At 39.8% G+C, this 22,992-nt stretch overlaps 1 protein-coding gene across 1 annotated transcript; it reads right to left on the minus strand.

The window, feature by feature from the left end:
- Positions 1-1,438: 1,438 nt before the first annotated feature.
- On the minus strand, positions 1,439-22,940 carry qtrt1 (queuine tRNA-ribosyltransferase 1). Its single transcript, XM_057817485.1, has 9 exons — positions 22,618-22,940; positions 21,239-21,307; positions 21,016-21,154; positions 20,738-20,932; positions 20,490-20,628; positions 15,514-15,589; positions 15,330-15,439; positions 15,062-15,146; positions 1,439-2,507 (listed from the first exon to the last, which is right to left on the minus strand). Exons 1-9 carry the CDS (start codon positions 22,897-22,899, stop codon positions 2,355-2,357), a joined length of 1,248 nt encoding a protein of 415 aa, XP_057673468.1. The 5' UTR covers positions 22,900-22,940; the 3' UTR covers positions 1,439-2,354.
- Positions 22,941-22,992: the final 52 nt, after the last annotated feature.

Here is a 22,992-nt window from a genome sequence, read left to right on the forward strand (position 1 = left end):
AATAGCTTTTTGTTGTTGTTGTAAACTATACAGTTCCACTCAAATGTACGTCGAGATCTCTTTAGTTTAGCAATTGGAGGCGTGAGACCCATTTTTCGAGTGTCACAAACTTGCTGTGAGTTGCAATTTCTGATGGGGTGCAAAATCTGACAGAACACCTGGAACCGGCCCCTTTCAAATTAAATGTCTCGCCTCCGGAGTTGTAGAACCAATGCCAAGGCAATGGGCATTAATTGGAAAATAATGAAATAAAATAATAATTTTAAAAAATGAAATAAAAAATGAATTATGTAAATGTGTATTTTTAGGCCATTCGCTTTTTCGACCCAGTGTTTGCAGTATTTTGACTTTCGGTTTCGGCCAAGAATTTTGCTTTCGGTACATCCCTTGTTGAAAGGCATACCGATCTACCATTCTAACTAGCAGTGGAACAGGACAGGATTCACAGCACACTGTTGCTCATGAATGCAGTTTTGTTTCACCAGTAAGATGTTTTGGAGACGCCGTTTTACTAGAGAGGGAAAAGCACTGGTACAGTGGGGCAAATAAGTATTTAGTCAACCACTAATTGTGCAAGTTCTCCCACTTGAAGATATTAGAGAGGCCTGTAATTGTCAACATGGGTAAACCTCAACCATGAGAGACAGAATTGGAGGAAAAAAAAAACAGAAAATCACATTGTTATTTTTGAAAAATTTATTTGCAAATCATGGTGGAAAATAAGTATTTGGTAAATACCAAAAGCCGAAAGACCCAGCCACGTCTCATCTTCAATGCCCTTGCTGATGGAAGGAGATTTTCACTCAAAATCTCTCGATACATGGCCCCATTCATTCTTTCCTTTACTTACACAGATCAGTAGTCCTGGTCCCTTTGCAGAAAAACAGCCCCAAAGCATGATGATTCCACCCCATGCTTCACAGTGGGGTATGGTGTTCTTCAGATGCAATTCAGTATTCTTTCTCCTCCAAACACGAGAACCTGTGTTTCTACCAAAAAGTTCTATTTTGGTTTCATCTGACCATAACACATTCTCCCAGTCCTCTTCTGGATCATCCAAATGCTCTCTAGCAAACCGCAGACGGGCCTGGACGTGTACTGACTTCAGCAGGGGGACACCTCTGGCAGTGCAGGATTTGAGACCCTGGCGGCGCATTGTGTTACTGATAGTAGCCTTTGTAACTGTGGTCCCAGCTCGCTGTAGGTCATTCATTAGGTCCCCCCGTGTGGTTCTGGGATTTTTGCTCACCGTTCTTTTTATCATTTTGACTTCTGATTTCTTTAAAAATCAAACAAAGTGATTTTCTGGGGTTTTTTTCCACACTGTGTCTCTCATGGTTGAGGTTTACCCATGTTGACAATTACAGGCCTCTCTACTCTTTTCAAGCAGGAGAACTTGCACAATTGGTGGTTGACTAAATACTTATTTGCCCCACTGTATTTGGACCTGACATGGCTAAAAAAAATAAACAAAAAACCCTGATTAATGTATCTTGAATCAAAATTATGACTACTGGTAATCAAAATAAAAATGTAAATAACAGTGCTGATTACGTATATAATGTGAAACCAAAGTCAATTAAGAAGTGACCTGACGTTTTGTCAGGTCAAAATGTTTCACACAAGTCAGATCACCAGTAAAAAAAAGAACAGTTTCTTCTAATTCTTTTTTTATCATCAGCAGTGTGGACACCCTAAGCCGTCTCTGCACTGTCAGTCTTGGTACTATGACATATCTAGTTTTGAGACTTGTGATGTTCAGAGTGGGATTTTTTTTTTTTTTTTTAAATGATTTGACAATCTGCCCTCTGCTGGCCGTAAAGACAAACACACACTTTGCTAGCCCCATTTCGACGTACAACGAGATGGCGAAACGCCCGCGCCCGTCATATTGGTGGCCGCAGTGACAAGCCCCATGCTTCTATCTAACACGCTCATCCGCACACAGAGCAAGACAGGCGAAGCAAAAAACATTTCTCCTTTCAAGTGGGTGGGCCTCACTGCGTAACCATGGCGACAGCACCAAAAATTCAACTGCATCCCGTGAGACACAGTTTGTGCTTTTTTTTGTCCCCCCCACCCAAACCTCATTTATACCCCATCCAGTGGCACATTATCATAATGTCTACTCCGAGTACAATTTGCGCAGGGTGCAGGTTGTTGCTGCGCCACATAATAAAAGCTCCATCCTGTTGATCTAAAGCCGCACTTTTTTCCCCAAACGCCAACGCATCCACAAAACAGGGTATTGCAGATGTAAACAAGGAATAGAAAACAATCATCCAGTTTAAAAAGATAGAAAATCTCACTTTATCTTTGTACTGTGTATAAAAAAAGAGCTTGTTTCTGAGGTATTACTCCAAGGTGATGTTGACCGAAGTCAAAGCATCCACTGCCCAGCTGGGGTACTGGTCGCGTGAGGGGAACATTCGCCTCATGAAGGCACGGACAAAGTCCGGGAAGTGGCCTTCCACAATGCTCTGCCGCACGGAGCGCATGAGGTTAAGCTGAAAGTGAGAAAAAGTCCCATGACAATGCGATCATACGTAACAAGAATGTCACACAGTTGCAAAAAAACACAATCATGCAGAATTGTTCTTTCGATTGTGAGCAGGGTACTCAATAAACTATTACGAAACAAAACAACAGTTATAATAACAGCAGTAAAAGTACAATAACAGCTGACAAAACAAAATCTTTCTGTTAAAAATAAGTATTATGTATTGTAAAATGTAATGTATAGGGAAACAAAAACTGCACTTAGAAAAGTTGGACTATGAAAACTAAGTAAGTAACTGCATTTTTGTTTTCCAAGCCAAAAGCAGTTGTTTGCAAAAAACTAATTTTGATTACCGTATATTTCGGACTATAAGTCGCACCTGAGTGTAAGTCGCACCAGCCATAAAATGCCCAACGAAGAGGAAAAAAAATCATATATACAGTGGGGCAAATAAGTATTTAGTCAACCACTAATTAATTGTGCAAGTTCTCCCACTTGAAAATATTAGAGAGGCCTGTAATTGTCAACATGGGTAAACCTCAACCATGAGTGACAGAATGTGGAAAAAAAAAAAAACAGAAAATCACATTGTTTGATTTTTAAAGAATTTATTTGCAAATTGTGGTGGAAAAGAAGTATTTGGTCAATACCAAAAATTAATCTCAATACTTTGTTATGTAACCTTTGTTGGCAATAACAGAGGCCAAACATTTTCTGTAACTCTTCACAAGCTTTTCACACACTGTTGCTGTTATTTTGGCCCATTCCTCCATGCAGATCTCCTCTAGAGCAGTAATGTTTTGGGGCTGTCGTTGGGCAACACGGACGTTCAACTCCCTCCTCATCCCGTGGGGTCAAAATGATAACAAGAACGGTGAACAAAAACCCCAGAATCACACGGGGGGAGCTAGTGATTGACCTACAGAGAGCTGGGACCACAGTAACAAAGGCTAGTCTACTATCAGTAACACAATGCGCCGCCAGGGACTCAAATCCTGCACTGCCAGACGTGTCCCCCAGCTGAAGAAAGTAGACGTTCAGGCCCATCTGCGGTTCGCTAGAGAGCATTTGGATGATCCAGAAGAAGACTGGGAGAATGTGTTATGGTCAGATGAAACCAAAATAGAACATTTTGGTAGAAACACAGGTTCTCGTGTTTGGAGGAAAAAGAATACTGAATTGCACCATACCTACTGCGAAGCATGGGGGTGGAAACATCATGTTTTGGGGCTGTTTTTCTGCGAAGGGACCAGGACGACTGTCTGTCTAAAGGAAAGAATGAATGGGGCCATGTTTCGAGAGATTTTGAGGGAAAATCTCCTTCCATCAGCAAGGGCATTGAAGATGAGACGTGGCTGGGTCTTTCAGCATGACAATGATCCCAAACACACAGCCAGGGCAACAAAGGAGTGGCTTCGTAAGAAGCATTTCAAGGTCCTGGAGTGGCCTAGCAAGTCTCCAGATCTCAACCCCATAGAAAATCTGTGGAGGGAGTTGGTATTGCCCAACTACAGCCCCAAAACATCACTGCTCTAGAGGAGATCTGCATGGAGGAATGGGCCAAAATACCAGCAACAGTGTGTGAAAAGCTTGTGAAGAGTTACAGAAAACGGTTGGCCTCCGTTATTGCCAACAACGGGTACATAATAAAGTATTGAGAGGAACTTTTGGTATTGAACAAATACTTATTTTCAACCATGATTTGCAAATTCTTTAAAAATCAAACAATGTGATTTTCTGGGGGGGTTCCACATTCTGTTTGTCATGGTTGAGGTTTACCAGTGTTGACAATTACAGGCCTCGCTAATATGTTCAAGTGGAAGAACTTGCACAATTAGTGGTTGACTAAATACTTATTTGCTCCACTGTATGAGTCTCTATGAGCAGTGGCATCAAAAAATTCTGAATTTGATTTAGTCGTTCCCTAATACAATCCTGATTATTTTTTATATAAGTATAACAAAACTTAAAATAGCACAAAAATCACCAAATGCAGAGATAATCACCTATATTTTCAGGATCAAGAGAAATACTTATCATATAAGTTTTTTCCCCAAAATAGCGACTTTGTCTTTGTTTGAATTTTGACATAGGTTTTCAAAATCTAATAAATCACTCAATTTCCAGAAACTTAATACTCGAGGAAAACATGCAGAATCATCTTAATTTGACTCAACAAAAGAAAATTTAGCATTTTTCTATCAACAATTACTACTAAAAAAAAAACAAAAACAAAAACAAAAACAAGCAGTTGGTCGAAAATGACTGGATTATTTGATTGTAAACTTCCGCTATTGTGTATGGATTCAAAATCCAACATGCGGCCATCACAAAACAAAGAGCTTTTTAATTTGAAAATTCTTGTAAATAAATGCGTAAATCCCAGAATTTAGATATGAGAGTAAAACAGTGTAGATTTTTGGTTGAGAGCAAAAAAACTGGTAGTTATTATTCATGTAAATGCAGTTATCATTCATGTAAATATTTCGAGCTAAAGTTACGCAAATTTTTTTCAATTCATTTTTTCCCACAACGTTTCAAAGTGTATGCATGGTGCTATTTCATATAATAAAGCGTCCGCGACGCCCGGCGGGGAGCTGTGGCGCAATATCTGTAGGAGCTATCTTGTCAACTGATAGTGAAGTCTATGCCATATGTATCACATTTGATACACTTAGAATTTCATAATTTGACATTTCTTTCGCAAAAAAAAAAAAAAGATGGATACAAGTCAACACATGCATCTGCAGGTTCCATGAGGGAAAAAAATCTAGATTTAGCAAGGGTTATAGATATTAGAGCGCTTATTACACGTATTGATTTTGATTTTTTTTTTTCTTTTCTTTTAATAAATTTGGAAAAAAAGGTTCCATTAAGACCCTCATTTTTTTTTTCAAATTTTGGGATTCTCTAAGAATTGTTTCTTGTTGCAGGCCTTTAGGGGTTTAAGCCATCTTCTCTTCTATCAGCTTCACAGTGTATAAACATCCCTAAGGGTGTGCTATGGTGGAACTGTTATTTGGCAAACACAGCAACTTTTAAACGTTACAAAAAAGGCTTGTTATTTATGCACCGAGGTGTGGGACTCATACACAAATCGCCATATTGGCCATCTTGTGCAGCCTAACAGGATAGGGGTTTGAATAGTGATGTGTTGTATAAGTAGACAGCATGTGTGCGTGGTATAATGCGCATGACTATTCCGCCGCGGGACACGTGTCACAAGGGGACACTCCTCACTGTTGTGTTATTGTCACTTTGCACAGTTTGAAGGATGAGTCATTTATCACACTCTGTCTGTCAAAGAGAATTGAGTTGAAATCTCTATTTTAGCACAAAAACGCTCTTTGTAACAAGTAATGGTGTTCCCTTCCATTGTTGAATCTTTACAATTGTGCCCCCAAAAGGCAAAAAGCTGCAAACTTTTGTACAACTTTCAGGGTTCCTAAAGTTTTGAACAAATGAAATAGAAGACTTTTATAGTAGACCACACAGAACAGGATTTAATGACAATTTTGGAGAAAATTTCACAGCCAACCTTGGGGAAAAAAAAATTGGGTACCTCTGAGAATTTCAGAAAATTTATCAGACAGGATTTCACACATGCATTGCAATTTAATTTGTTACCTAAATGCACCCCCAGGGGATGGCCAATTGTAACCAAGCACCCACCCTCCTTACAAATACAATACCCACCCACTACCTAGTATTCTATAGATTTACATACAGTGACCCCTCGCTATATCACGCTCTCAGTCTATAGCGATTTTTTTTCAATTAAAAAGAAAAAACAGTATTTTATTTAAAAATATTAACATATACAGTACTGTGCAAAAGTTTTAGGCAGGACACCTGCCTATAACTTTTGCACAGTACTGTATATATATTTTTTAATTATCAAATTTATTAGGATCATGGTAGCTTCCACTTGGGGAAAATATATACATACCGTATATCCTGTATATACATAATATAACAAAAATATACAGTACTGTGCAAAAGTTTTAGGCAAGTGTCCTGCCTAAAACTTTTGCACAGTACTGTATGCATGTATACATGTACAAATCATTGTTTTCTTGTATATATATCTCATTTATATCATAATTTTTACATTTTCAGTGCTTAAAAACCATTTACTAAAATAGAGATATAGTGTACATATAAGTTTTTTTTTTTTTTTATTATACTTTGGGTAAAAAAAGGGAAAAACGCCTTATATATATCTCTTTCCAATGGTATTAAATCTGAATAAATACATTGAAAACACTCCCCCCCAAAAAAATGTAAATAAGCTCTACCTCCACTTCGCGGATTTTCGCTGATTCACCGTGCAAAACAAGGGATCACTGTACACTGTTATTATTCTGTGCACATTCGACCATTGGTAACATTAAATAATATACAATCAAGCAAAGTATATCAGTAGGTATTTTCTTAAGAAGACAGACAACACCTAGTACAAACAAAAGGAGCACTCTTACTTCTGCCTAAGAAGCAAAATTCAACCCTCATAATCACCATGCTGCTCAACTGTCATTTATGACCTCTTTTACCTTTGCCCTCATGCTCCAAAATGTCATAACTCTCTCTCTTCTAATCATGTCACCTACTTTGAAAACTGAAATCAGCTAATCTGTTTTAAGGTTATCTGGAAATTCCTTTTCTGACCTCTTTGACATTTAACCTTATCAACCCAAAATTTAATCACCTCTTCCTTTTCATATTACACACTTATGGTGCAAGTTTGATAGCAACTTATTAATTTATTCTTGCGTTATCTTGAACACAAACATACAAACAAAAGAACACGATATACCATACCAAAACCACGACCTCCATCTTCTGTGGGTTTCACCAACTCGCAAAGTTGATTAAAGGGATCCTTGGACTTTAAGACTTGGGCTCTAATAAGCAACAATTGTTATCTCTTACTAAATTATGTTATTAGAAACACATACCGGTATATTTTTGCCGTTGATTTAACAATCTATAATATTTAGTATCGTATTTTTCGGACTTTAAGTCGCACCTGAGTATAAGTCGCATTTTTGGGAGAAATTTACTTGATAAGATCCAACACATAGAACAGATATGTCATCTTGAAACTTTCAAGATGACATATCTGTTCTAGGCATGAAAATGTGTAATGGGTTAAAAGGTGAAAAGGATGTGGAGGAAATATGTTCCGGTAGGGCTGTCCCAATCGAATAATTTTCACCTGATTACTCAGCCGACTATTTTTACAATTAGTCGATTAAAAAAAAAATTTTTTTTTTTACTACTTTAGCAATGAAATTTTCGTTGACGCTTATTAATTCACAAAAACATTTTGGAACACTTTTCTTTATTAAAGTACAAATAAACATGTAATGTTAGGTTTTGTATTTGTTTTCTCCTAGTGTAACTTGTCCCTGTGATTGCCCATTGATTTCACCTGATGTGCCTTCTCCTAGCCTATCCTCCTGTGCTCACCTGTTCCTTGTTGTCTCGTTAACCCTTGTTTGCGTGTGTGTATATAAGCTCCCATTTTCTGTTCACTCCTTGTTGCGTCATTGTCAATGTCAGTGTCTGCGTCCAAGTTGAAGTCCTTTCCAAGCCCTCGTGTATTAGTCCCTCCGGTAAAGTAAATTTTGTTTGAACCTTGCCTTTTTGATCCACAGTCCTTTTGTTTGTACTTTGTGCCTTTGGTTAGTTATAATTAAAACGTTTTTTGAGTTCACCTGCCTTGCCGCTTTTGTTTCCCTGCAATTGGGTCCACACAACCTGCCTGCCTGCCCACGTCCCTGACATGTAAATAATAATTAATCACACATGAACACTGAGGTCAAATGCTGATAGTAGGCCTGAACGATATTGGAAAAAACTATCATTGCGATTTTGCGATATTATATTGCGATATTAAAACGAGAACATTTTCACCAAATAACTTGAATAGCTCTGTTCGGGATAGCTGCACTGTTGACGAAGTAAAACATTTTGGTCGCGCTGCCTAGCAGGAAGGAGAGTGAGACACTGTGTGATGCTGTATGAGCATGAAGCAGAAAAAAATGAATGTATGTTGTTTTTACATTCCGATGCTCTGAAAAATGGCGCCATCGGCTCCAGTTTTTATAACTCTGTTTAATCCAGGATCTGCACACTTGCTGTGTTTATGAAGTAAAACAAAAGTTTAAATGTTGAATAAAAGAAAAATTGCACGTCCTGCGATGCGACTATTGCGCATGCGCACATTGCGATGGCGATGTTCAAACGATATATTGTGCAGGCTTGGCTGATAGCATTTACTAGTGCGAAAGAATGGAATGTAAACAGATTCAGAACACTGACTTCGCCTTTCCCACATTTTTCAAAACCATTCTTATAAAAAAATGTCTAACATTATTATTATAGTATACTACTATATGTAATAGTATTATAATAATTATAATATTAATTGCCATATTTTTTTTAAAAAGGGTGTCATTTTAAAGTTATTCTTAGTGTAAAATCTGAGTTCTGTAGTATTATAGTATTTACATATTATAGTATTCATTCTGAAGTATATAGAAATCGTTATTTATGACAAACGTGACGTGCTTTAATTTTGAAATGTTCACCGGAAGTACGTTCGCTGAACCACTAACAACTTTACACTCCGCGAAAAGCACTTTTCGTCATTGCTTGTGGTGTCACTAACAGATTTTTTTCTTCATTTATTCATTTGCAAATGCTGTTAAACAGCGATTTTTCATGTTTGAAGTGTCACCTTTTAACCGAAAGTTTGAGTTTTGGAAAAGACTGCCAATGTTTTATAGCAGGCTAAAGTAAGTTGACTTTTTTCCCTTTAGTCTCAGTGTAGCAATGCTAACGTTTACAGCAGGGGTGTCCAAACTTTTTGCAAAGGGGACCAGATTTGTTGTGGTAAAAATGTGTGGGGCCGACCTTGGCTGACGTCCTTTACGTAGAACAATATATTTAAGCACATTTTAGCAAACCATTCTGTGTGTCACATTTGCTTTAATATTTTTTTTTAATTAATAAGTTCAACAATCTCGCAACTAGCCTTTGTGTCGTTTTCTTTTGACTCTCAGGCTCTTGCGAAATACTGCTGCTGTGAAATTAAACTAGCTTCAATTTGCTTCAATTTCTCGCTGCGTATATTCCCTGAAATCTTGTCGTACATATCCGCGTGTCTTGTTTGGTAATATCGCCTCACATTGAAGTCTTTATAAACAGTGACTGTCTCTGCAAATGAGGCAGACACAGTTGTTGCATATTTTAGAGAAGAAATAGTCCAATTTCCACCTATCCTTGAAGCGTCTGCCGTCGCACTCAACTTTTTTTGTTGATTGTCGCCATTTTAGAAAATTGGAAGTAGAGGGACACACGGGGTAATGTTGCTTATAGTGCTGCTGCCTTTTAGTGGGTAAATGAGCAGCAGCATTTAGTGCGTAAGCTACTTCATATGCTGGTAGCAGTACTGCTGGCCAATTTATTAAGTCTGTGTGCGGGCCAGACGTTATCGATTTTATGACAGAGGCTGGGGGCCGGATGAAATTTGACCACGGGCCGCATTTGGCCCCCGGGCCGGACTTTGGACATGTCTGGTTTACAGTGTTTAATATAGATATGTTTCCTTATTTTGTATGTGTGAACTGTAATTCTACAGCGTGTTGTTGACCAATAAACATCTGGACACAACAACTGGAGTCTCATATCTCATCTACATGCACGCACCCGGTGATAAAACGCAGCCGTGAAAATTACTGCCCTCATTTTTATTTACCTTGCGCGAAATAAACTCATTGCATATCGCGACAGGCTTAGCAACTTCAATAAAACATGTCGTTAGTTAGATGGATTTATGACCCCCCCAAAAAATTTTCTCCTCAGAGGTACACAATTCACGTAGGTCACCCTTTTTGACTTCAAAACGGCGAATTTCGCCGAAAGGTGAGTGATTCTCATGCCTGTAAAGGCAATTTAAAATAAAATACAATAGAGAACAACATGCTGAATAAGTGTACAGTATGATAATCTTACAAGATGCATGAACAACGAAATGCGAACGTGGCCGGTATGTTAACATAACATAGCTATTTCAGATAACTATAGCATAAAGAACATGCTAACAAGTTTACCAAACCATCAGTGTCACTCCAAACACCAAAATAACATGTGAGATATAATAATGCGTTAATAATTTCGCACATAAGTCCTCCAGAGTATGAGTCTCACCCCCAGCCAAACTATGAAAAAAAACTGCGACTTATTGTCCGAAAAACACGGTAAATGTTTTTGACCTACGTGGGGCACCATGTTTTACGCGCGCAATGCGAGCTAGGGATGATGACGTGGTTGACCTGGACTAGGAGAAAAGCTGTGCTAGCTAGGAAGCGAAGCTAGTATGATAACTGGCATGATTTTGTCACATTCTGCTGCTGGTCAGATTGTTTTGTTAGACGTGGGATAAATTCCCAACATCGTACCTGCATCCAATTCCACCTCATCAGTAGTGTCTTTAAACCGATCCTCGGCGGCTTGTTTTGACTTGCTGCTATTTAACAGTTTGTATATCCCTTCGTTGTCAGTAGCATCATTACATTGTTTTTTTTCGTTTGTCTGCCTCTCACCCCAGTTTTTCCTCTTTTTTTTTTTTTCTTTAAATTGATCCCGGCTGACTGTCATTGACCCTTTTTGTGTTCCCTTTTCCCGATCGCATGATTTTTTGTGTGTTCAATAAACCCTTTTACGCAATCCCTTTGTTCTTGTTGTCTGGTTGCTGTGTGAAGTGAGGCGCGTTTTTCAATTCAGTGGTCGAGCCTTTCAGGTTTTACTGCACAGAAAGACAGCACATGTGGGTTCCGATTTTTTTTATATATGGAAAATCATGACTATAATGTCACGCCGAAGTATAGTCCTGTGGTCTAAGTGCTCGTCTGTCGCACGGGAAACGCGGGTTCGAATTCTGTGGAAGACTTTCTTTTAATTGCTTTTGCTGCTCGCGACAGTGCTGTCCTGCTCATCACTTTTCCGCTTGGGTTGAAATTGGAAGGGGCAGAACCGACGACATGTTTCTGTAGCTAACTAGTGAAACTGTGGAAGTACGGCAGCGCATTACGTCATCAACAAATATGGCGACCCACTAGTTAAACAATTTTTACAAATTTTATAAAAACGAAAACATTTAGAGGGCTTTGATAGCAAATTAATATAACTCATACGAACATTTTTTTTTTTTTAAAGAACTACAAGTCTTTTTGTCCGTGGTTCCCTTTGAGGCTGGGCTATATGGACCGAAAGTCATATCCCGATATATTTAGGCTGAATATCAATATTCGTTTTCCGTGCAAAATGAGAGGAAATGTTCCTTCCAAGTCGATGCGAAATATGACATGTAATTTTATTGAAACAAGCTACAGTGCCTTGCAAAAGTATTCGGCCCCCTTGAATCTTGCAACCTTTCGCCACATTTCAGGCTTCAAACATAAAGATTTTAAATTTAATTTTTTTGTCAAGAATCAACAACAAGTGGGACACAATCGTGAAGTGGAACAACATTGATTGGATAATTTAAACTTTTTTAACAAATAAAAAACTGAAAAGTGGGGCGTGCAATATTATTCGGCCCCTTTACTTTCAGTGCAGCAAACTCACTCCAGAAGTTCAGTGAGGATCTCTGAATGATCCAATATTGTCCTAAATGATCGATGATGATAAATAGAATCCACCTGTGTGTAATCAAGTCTCCGTATAAATGCACCTGCTCTGTGATAGTCTCAGGGTTCTGTTTAAAGTGCAGAGAGCATTATGAAAACCAAGGAACACACCAGGCAGGTCCGAGATACTGTTGTGGAGAAGTTTAAACCCGGATTTGGATACAAAAAGATTTCCCAAGCTTTAAACATCTCAAGGAGCACTGTGCAAGCCATCATATTGAAATGGAAGGAGCATCAGACCACTGCAAATCTACCAAGACCCGGCCGTCCTTCCAAACTTTTTTCTCAAACAAGGAGAAAACTGATCAGAGATGCAGCCAAGAGGCCCATGATCACTCTGGATGAACTGCAGAGATCTACAGCTGAGGTGGGAGAGTCTGTCCATAGGACAACAATCAGTCGTACACTGCACAAATCTGGCCTTTATGGAAGAGTGGCAAGAAGAAAGCCATTTCTCAAAGATATCCATAAAAGGTTTCGTTTAAAGTTTGCCACAAGCCACCTGGGAGACACACCAAACATGTGGAAGAAGGTGCTCTGGTCAGATGAAACCAAAATTGAACTTTTTGGCCACAATGCAAAACGATATGTTTGGCGTAAAAGCAACACAGCTCATCACCCTGAACACACCATCCCCACTGTCAAACATGGTGGTGGCAGCATCATGGTTTGGGCCTGCTTTTCTTCAGCAGGGACAGGGAAGATGGTTAAAATTGACGGGAAGATGGATGCAGCCAAATACAGGAACATTCTGGAAGAAAACCTGTTGGTATCTGCACAAGACCTGAGACTGGGACAGAGATTTATCTTCCAGCAGGACAATGATCCAAAACATAAAGCCAAATCTACAATGGAATGGTTCAAAAATAAACGTATCCAGGTGTTAGAATGGCCAGTCAAAGTCCAGACCTGAATCCAATCGAGAATCTGTGGAAAGAGCTGAAGACTGCTGTTCACAAACACTCTCCATCCAACCTCACTGAGTTCGAGCTGTTTTGCAAGGAAGAATGGGCAAGAATGTCAGTCTCTCGATGTGCAAAACTGATATAAACATACCCCAAGCGACTTGCAGCTGTAATTGGAGCAAAAGGTGGCGCTACAAAGTATTAACGCAAGGGGGCCGAATAATATTGCACTCCCCACTTTTCAGTTTTTTATTCGTTAAAAAAGTTTAAATTATCCAATAAATTTTGTTCCACTTCACGATTGTGTCCCACTTGTTGTTGATTCTTGACAAAAAATTAAAATTTTATATCTTTATGTTTGAAGCCTGAAATGTGGTGAAAGGTTGCAAGGTTCAAGGGGGCCGAATACTTTCGCAAGGCACTGTACTTCCAGGCTTAAATACCTTTTTAAAGAGTATTACAACACCTGGGGAAATGCTAATATTCCATCATTTATCCATAAACGCATGCCTTTTGGATTCATATCATGCCACTTCGTGTAATTACACACATCCCAACATCCAAGAAATTTGGATCGATTGTCAAGCTAAAATGACTGGCGCCTGAGATCCCCGAAACTAGCATGTTGAGTGCGTGACGTCACAACTAGAAAACACAGTGCTTGGGTCCTGACAAAGTACTGAATGGCGGTGATGAAGGCGGACAATTTTGTTTCTAGTTTCAGCGACGAATCCGACGTAACGAACGTTCTTCTAATAGTGACGAGGAGAGTTATGAACCTTTCTTTGGTGTTTTGGGTTATCAATTTGAGCCCAAACGAAAGCCAATGCAGCCTAATGAAACGATCATTGAGGGGGGCAATTACACTGATGAAACACCGGCAACAGAACGTGTGGGAAACACCGAATGGTTTGTTTTGCATTTCTTTTTGTGAAGCTGATACACAGTGACCGCAAAATAATGTATAGAATAATGATCATTTATTGTGCTATCATAGGTTTTCGCTCTGCCAACAGACACAAATATGAATGGGATTAAAGGATTTGTTGTATATATTTTACAAGCGATAATTTAAACATGTGTCCAGTCCTTCTGTATATCCAATGCGTGATACGTTCTTTATAATAAAAGAGTGCTCACTCTGGCCATTTCGAGCTTGGCTGCTCCCTTCCTTTGCTTTGCCTGGGGTGGTGGGGTGGTCTCATCAGTGCCAGTCATCATCCTCTTTCTTGATATCTCGGGACATTTAGGTGGCTGCGCGTGTATGGTGGGCACCGCATCTGCTTTCAGCAGCAATTTCTTAGCAAAACCTGATTTCATTTGTCCATAGTTCGAATAGCTTTCAGGTGTAAAATGCGCACCACACAAAACCGTGCCGGAGGCTGGGTCTGCAAAATTAGCCCTATTTGCAGAACGAACTTTACTCTTTGTCTGCGTAGTCCAGCTCTTTTACTCGCGTTCGGGAACTCATGGGTAGTACATTGCGACAAATGGCTATTTGTACACCACATAGCACAACAGGTTTGAACCATTTTAGCGATTTTTTGATAAAACACGAACGCAACTCTCTCGACGATAAACAATGAGAGCACCTGCCTCAACCTTTTGTTTCCTGGCTGTGACATCACAGCCCCATTCGGCTGTTTCCGGGCTACATTCGGAAATGTTGGTAACTTTCAATCTATTTTCGATAATTGGTCATGAATGTGATTTATTGTTTTGTTAACTTTATTCATATTTGTTATCTTTCCACATAACTGTTCTATTGATATCTCACAGCCCCTTAATATAATTCTCTTTAAAGACACGCCATAAACTTTGGTGAATTTAGGACTTTTTAAGACACCAATGGATGGCTGCTTTCATTAGCGCCTTTGACCCCAGGTTGCACTGGCTCGTTTCCATTTGTGTTGTCTGGTATTAAAAAGGTGCTGAAAATACTTGGTCGCGAGAGTTACCTGGTAGGCGATGTTGTGGATGGTAACGTGATGCATGGCTGCCGTGTCGCTCTTAAACAGAGCGTGCAGGTATGCCCGGCTATGTCTGAAACAGAATACACGTTTGCTTTTTTTCTGTCAGGGGTCATTTCAGTGTCTAGGAAGTCATCTGTGGGTTGTGATAACTTAATTAAAATATGATGAAACACGAAATACTTCTACAGCTTTTTTTTTTTTTCTTAAATAAACCTTCCCTGTGGAAATTTAGACCAACAAATTTCCAGCTAACCTTTTGCAGGTGGGACACTGGCAGTCAGGGTCTATGGGCTGGAAGTCTTTGGCGTACTGCTTGTGTTTCACCTGCAGGGATCCCCAGGGCACCAGCGCCGAACCGAACCTCTGAGGACCGATAGACATGACGGAATTTTCTAAAATTTTATTAAAAGTCAAGTCAGGTTCGGGGAAGCTCTCACCGCTGTCCGGGTAGGAAAGACGCAGTCGAACATGTCACAACCCAACGCCACGCACACCACCAAATCCACAGCGTATCTGCGGCACAGTGTGCAAGTCAGTCAAATGATCATGTTTCAGTTCATTCCAGCCCTCACAGTCCAAATGAATAGGGCGTTTAACACTAGCACTTATGTTATAGGTCTATATGTAAGAATGAACTCCTTGGGTGATACTACAAATTGCAACCTCTGTTGAATGGAATGCTTTTATTCAAATTTTCATCATGATGGCTGAGCAGATGAATTTCAAGTTGTAATGGTTTAAATTAGTCAAAGAAGAATTTTTGTGTGTCCTAGTTAATGACACCCAATTGTGATTTATTTTAGTTTCGTAAAAGAGTAATGACATCAATTTGGGCGGCTTTTTTGTGATGGGACACTCCATTTTTATAGGCAGAAAATGTGAATATTGACGCACGCACTGAGAGAGACCATTTTAATGATTCTGTGACTAAATCATGAGCAAAAATTCATGAGCACATCTGAAGTGTCGTTAAACAAACATTTGATCGCACTTTTCAGATGTTAAAAGAGACGACCGGCTGACTTGTGGTGACTCAGCCAGTGCGCATTCCCTTACAGTGCTGGCCAAAAGTATTGGCACCCCTGCAATTCTGTCAGATAATGCTCAATTTCTCCCAGAAAAATGCTATTATACTATTAAAATGCTTTAATAGTAATATCTTCAATTATTTTGCTTGCAATGAAAAAAAAAAAACACAAAAGAGAATGGAAAAGAAAAAAAAATTAAATCATTATCATTTTACACAAAACTCAAAAATGGGCCGGACAAAAGTATTGGCACCCTTCGAAAAATCATGTGATGCTTCTGTAATTTGTGTAATAAACACCACCTGTTACTTACCTGTGGCACATAATAGGTGGTGGCAATAACTACATCACACTGGCAGCCAGTTAAAATGGATTAAAGTTGACTCAACCTCTGTCCTGTGTCCTTGTGTGTACCACATTGAGCATGGAGAAAAGAAAGAAGACCAAAGAACTGTCTGAGGACATGAGAAGCAAAATTGTGAGAAAGACCTGAATGTTCCTGTGTCTACTGTGCGCAATTTCATCACTAAGTGTACAGCCCATGGCACTGTGGCTAACCTCCCTAGATGTGGACGAAAATAAAAATTGACGAGAGATTTCAACGAAAGATTGTGCGGATGGTGGATAAAGAACCTCGACTAACATCCAAAAAAGCTCAAGCTGTTCTGCAGTCCAAGGGTACAACAATGTCAACCCGTACTATCCGTCGGCGTCTGAAATAAAAGTGACTCCATGGTGGGATAGCCAGGAAGACCCCACTTCTGACCTAGAGACATAAAAAAGCCAGGCTAGAGTTTGCCAAAACTTACCTGAGAAAGCCAAAACCGTTTCGGAAAAATGTTCTCTGGTGAGAATAGTAGAGCTTTTTGGGAATAGGCACCAACTTAGAGTAAAAGAGAAAAACAAGGCTTTCAAAGAAAAGAACATGGTCCCCACAGTCAAAACATGGCGGAGGTTCCCTGAAGTTTTGGGGTTGATTTGCTACCTCTGGCACTGGACTGCTTGACCGTGTGCATGGCATTATGAAGTCTGAAGACTACCAACAAATTTTGCAGCATAATCTAGGGCCCAGTGTGAGAAAGCTGGGTCTCCCTCAGAGGTCATGGGTCTCCCAGAAGGACAATGACCCAAAACACACTTCAAAAAGCACTAGAAAATGGTTTGAGAGAAAGCACTGGAGACTTCTAAAGTGGCCAGCAATGAGTCCAGACCTGAATCCCATAGAACACCTGTGGAGAGATCTGAAATGGCAGTTTGGAGAAGGCACCCTTCAAATCTCAAGAGACCAGGAGCAGCTGACCAAAGAACAATGGTCTAAATTTCCAGCAGAGCATTGTAAGAAATTCGTTGATGGATACCGGAAGCGGTTGTTTCCAGTTATTTTGTCTAAAGGTTGTGCTACTATTAGGCTGAGGGTGCCAATACTTTGGTCCGGCCCATTTTTAGAGTTTTGTGTAAAATGATAATGATTTTTTTTTTCATTCGCTTTTGTGTTTTTTTATTTACAAGAGAAATAAATGAAGATATTACGACCAAACCATTTGTAATGGCGTACCGCACGCAGGCTATTTTTAGACCGTGACGTCGCATCGTAAAGCGGAAGTAAAGCCGAAGTGGGACATTATAGACCCGCCCTCGCATAGACTCAACGTAAAAAGTGCTACTTTTCGCCGGTAATCTTTCAAAAACGAACATGCCGATCACGCATTGCTTTTTTGGAACTTGTAGAAACGACTCTAGACATTACGACCATGAAGGATGTTTTCTTCATACGTTCCCGTAAACCAAAAACTCGGGAGGTAAAAAATGTGAAAACCGAATCAACTTGCGCGGACTTTAACACCAGCTCGGCGAATCCATTCACGTTTCATATGCAGTAAACATTATGTTGGGTTGGCATGGTCTTTCAGAGGACAAAGAGGTAAGCCATTTTTATATTTTTACTTTATTTTTTTAGCGTAACGTTATGCCGTACTGCTTCTGTCAATTAATGACCTGAAAAAAATTACAATGGTATCTGACTGCCACTGTTACCGTTTCTGTTTATATATATATATATATATATATATATATATAACAACTTTAGTAAGGGGGAAGTGTAAATAAATTATAGGATTAAGATGTGTTATCAATGAAAACATTAAAAGTGTTCGCTGGCTGTCACTGAGTAGCATTTGCGATCGCGACACAAAACTAACTAAATTACCCCCAGGAACGGTAAGAGACGTAGGACAACCAGAGGATATATAAGAAAGACAGGGCTGATGGTGATGGTAAAGGATAGCTTGTTGAAACCGGAGAATATCATTGTCAGTCGCGTCGATAAAAAAAAAGCTAAAGCTATGCTTAGGTCGGCTCGTTTTTTTCGTCTTTTTCAGCCTTCGACACCAAAGCCATCTTTTTAACTGAACATTTTTATGTTCTTCCACATCTATGCCAGTCAATTTGGCACCAGGCATATCATTTTCGGAGAGAATTGGTAGGTTTAGCGCTGTAAACATCTCCTTCGTACACGGTTTCCATTCATTTCCTATTAGGGACAAACGGTGGCTTGTCCTTGCTTTAGCAACAGTAGCTAATGCCATGAATATTAATGAGCGGAAGTGACGTGTTGCTTGCGGTACGCCATTGCAATCATTTTCTGGGAGAAATTGAGCATTATCTGACAGAATTGTAGGGGTGCCAACACTTTTGGCCAGCACTGTATTTATTAATTCACTTATAGTGAATATATGGAGAGCCTTTATCATTGAGGTATTTTCAAAGGTTAAAGTGGGCAAAATGGAATGGAAAGTGGGCGTTTGGCAACCAGTCATTATTTACAGATTACTCCACAATTGACTTTTCTGTGCAAAGAATACATAAGCAGAGTTAGTGAAAATGGACTATCTCGGCCCGGCAGATCCCTTTAAAGTGCATGTGACACGAAAAAGCATGTTTATTTCATAATACACGCAGTATTTTATGCTCCTGAATGATATGGACCGCTTGGATGTGTGTGGACACGATCGCTATATTTATTTAGTTTTTTTAATCCCGCGTCTAGGAGGAGGGCGCTGTGACGTGTACGGGTGAAGGCGTCGTCTTCACTAAACAGTCGTACGATTGTGTATGAGGACTAAGGATTCAGCTGATTTTGCGGATTAATACGTTTACTTTTCGCATCACGCCAGCCAAACGGCTGCAGAAAAATCTTGCTTTATGAGGGAGAGGCGTGTGCGCCTTTTTGGAGTTTCAAAAGGTTCCCATTCACCGTGGATATTTACTGTGGGACCATTGGACTTATGAGGAAGTGAGTAAACATCTTGTTTTGTATTATGTCAAATACGAATACAGCGATTACAAAGTAAACACTACAAACTTTCTTTAAATAAAGGACTACTAACGTTTGATTATTGATAGGCATATAAAAACATTAGCTGCAAGTTAGCTGCACAACAACTGCAGCCGCCCTCCTCCGGGGAACGAAGTGTAAGTTGCTCTCCGCCGGGCGGTTTGCCGATCCGCGAAGACAATCGACAACCCAGTCGTCATGTCAAATCATCCGGGCTAATTATGTGTGATTTTCCGCTTCGAAGACTTTGAAACATCACTCGGTTCGGGTTAGCATGTCGGCTAGCTGTCACGCCTCTTGGTTTGTTTATTCTCCAAAGCCAGGGAAGGGAAATGACATATATCCGATTTAGGTGTCATAAAATATCGTTCGGGAGGTGCGACAGTAAAGGTGAAGTCGACAGTTTTGACCATTATAGAGTAATTTTGCCATGTCGTCCTGAATAAGTGCATTTTTATTATTTCATATTCCATTTAGCACAAGACTGTTATTTGTCATGACCATGCCATTTATTTAGCAATTGGGGAAAATACTTGGATAAAAAGAATATCCTGTAAAATATTGAGGTAAAGAGACAGAAACAAAGACATTTTGCAACTCTCTTCGTCGCGTTTTCCTCGTTGTGAATAGTTCCCCCTCGACGGGCTGACTGGTCCTTCTAAAGCCATTTATTTAGGTATTGGGGAAAAATATTTGGATAAAAAGAATATCCTGTAAAAATATTGGAGTAGAGAGACTGAAACAATGACATTTTGCGGCTCTCTTCGTCGCGTTTTCCTCGTTCTGAATAATTCCCCCTCAATGGGCTGAATAGTAAAACCGATGAGCCCAGTCACCCGCTGACGTCGTCCACCTGTTGGGGACGCTAGAGCCCTATAATGGTAGGCGTGGCTAACCGGCAGATTTAAAGACTAATTTCTCGACATCTGCGCTTTGCTAAATTGTGGTATATAGTCAAATCGTCTCAAAATATGATTCTAATTCACATAATAATGCTATATAAGACTTTTTTTCTCCTGTCGTATGCTCTTTAAGGCCTGCCCGTACTTACCCCACACCCATGAGATAGCGTGGCTTTTCCCGAGGAAGGTGGTCTGTGCTGAGCGTCACCATCCGCCAGAAGTCATCCTTCTCTTCACCTCCGCTCAAGCCTCCGATAGCAAAACCAGGAACGTCACGTTTAGTCATTTCTATAAACAAAAGAAAACTGGTCAAAATGTTAAACCATTTAGAAAATGTCGGACGGTAATCAATTTTATATTGCGTGGAATTGAGGACCAAAACATGAGGATGGAGTACCTTCGAGACAGGTTTTGCGAAGCGTGGCATTCAGCCCACCCTGGATGATGGCAAAAAGATTCTGTTTGTGCGGATTCTTGTTGGCGGTGATGCAGCGGTCCAACCAACGAATGGATCTGTGCATGGCCTCCTCCACACGAGGCCCCGTCACCGTGCTGCTCACCACATCGTCCAGCTGCATCATGATGTCTGACCCTGCAATGGTCAGAAACAACACAAAATGGGACAAATAGCTCTGACCAAGATTTTTATCTAAACAGCTGCTCAGACTCACTGACCAAGACTATTCTGTATGGCGATGGACTTTTCTGGACTGAGGAGGATTTTTTCGCCATCATAGGGGGACTTGAATGTGACACCTTCCTCTGTCACCTCGGAGAGTTCGACAAGAGACACCATCTGGAAGCCTCCGCTGTCCTTCAAGCATAGGAAATATGGTAGTTTTTAAACTGCGGCCTTCTCAGGCAAGTGTGACTGCGGCACACCCCTTTAAAAAGTTACCGTCAGCAGATTCTTTTTCCAATTCATGAATCCATGCAAACCATTGGACTTTTCAATCAAATCAGGACCCTTTGGAAGAAAAACAAATGGGGATAATCACACTTTAAGAGGTTGAGCATGACTGAAAACACACATCTTTTACACTGTGGTTAATATTTATGTTACAGTACACCCCCTCCGCATCCACCAGTTTTATTAAGTTTGCGTTTGCGTTGCCGCTGCGTGTGTGAATGCCATGAGAATTAAATGATTGATTAGGAAAAACTGGATGGAACTTATTATCTCATCCGGATGCCATTCACATCCCACCAGGGCAGTGATTCCCAACCAGTGTGCGCATGATTTGTCTGTTAACATTAGGGAACACTTTTTGTCTTTTGTCATGTTCGTGCTTTCATTTTTTTCATTACGTCTGTTGATGTAGATTGGATTATTGTAGTGCTGAAACGATTAATCGATTAAATCGAGTATTCCATTAGGAAAAAAAGATTCGATTTAAATGTTGCCGCTTTGAGTATACGTTTAAAGCGGGGTTGTAATGGTTTATTTTAGAAGTGTTTTAATTTAGTTTTATTGATTTGGCTGGATACACTGCCCTCTGGTCTCCCTCATTTCACATGGGTGAATCCAGCTGCTCCCTGTTAAGACCAACATAAGTTATTTTTTTGAGCTAAGGTTTTCTTTAATGCATTCGTAATTTAGGTTATAAGTGTATTTAGCCGTTTTTTGTGGGAACGTGTCTGAACGATTTGTTAAGAGCTTTGTATAAAAAAAATAAATAAATAAAAAAAAAAAACCTTTGCATTTTATAGCATTTAAACGAGCGGACTTTTGCTATGTAACTTAGCCAATTGTTCTTTTGTTGTACATAGATCCTCATTTATTTTTTTATAGTGTTTGAGGCTCAGCTCAGGTATTTTAATTTTTCATATTCCTTATCCGATTACTCGATTATTCGAACTAGCTTGTTCATCGATTAATCGACTACTAAAATAATCGATAGCTGCAGCCCTAGACCATTGTATGTATATATATCGTAAAATAAACAACCCTATACTAAAGAAAACACCACTGTGGACCGCAAATTTCGTTGTTATATGTCAGACAGATGTTTTCACCCATTTTTGGGTGCAAATTCCAAAAATGATCCATTTTCCTCTGTCACATTTTTAAACCACAGGATCCCCGGCTTCCACACATTAGATGGCAGAAGGTACATAATTAACCTGTGAATCTAATTTCGTGACATTTTAGTTACGTGGTAACTTTAAGATTGTAATGTAAAATATGTGCTTTAGTTTGATGATAATAATAAAGAAATGAAAGAAACGGAGAAACATTGTTATGGGATATTTTCATGTAATTTGGAAATTTCGTACCGGCCTCATCCCAAGGTGGTACGTGTTCCCAAGACATATCTGACATCCGAGAGCATCCAGTTGTTCCGTGGTGATTCCTTTCATGGTGCCCTGAGTGCCAACCGGCATGAAAACCGGTGTGCTGACGGCAGAGTGCGGCAGCTTCAAGTCGCACGCTCTCGCTTTTGTCACCGGACACTCCGCAATAATGTGTAAAGTGAGGGGAGACGTAACTGCGAGCGTTTTCTTTAAATACATCTCAGTACTTGCCGTAGTTTCCACAAAAACACAGGTAGCGGCCATATTGAATTAGATCACGTGAAAAGGGAAGTGGCTTGATTGCTGTTCCGTTCGGCCAATTGAAATTAAGGATATTCACTAGAGGATTTAAGATGC

The sequence above is a fragment of the Corythoichthys intestinalis genome, chromosome 16, assembly GCF_030265065.1.
Source record: "Corythoichthys intestinalis isolate RoL2023-P3 chromosome 16, ASM3026506v1, whole genome shotgun sequence".
NCBI lineage: Eukaryota > Metazoa > Chordata > Actinopteri > Syngnathiformes > Syngnathidae > Corythoichthys > Corythoichthys intestinalis.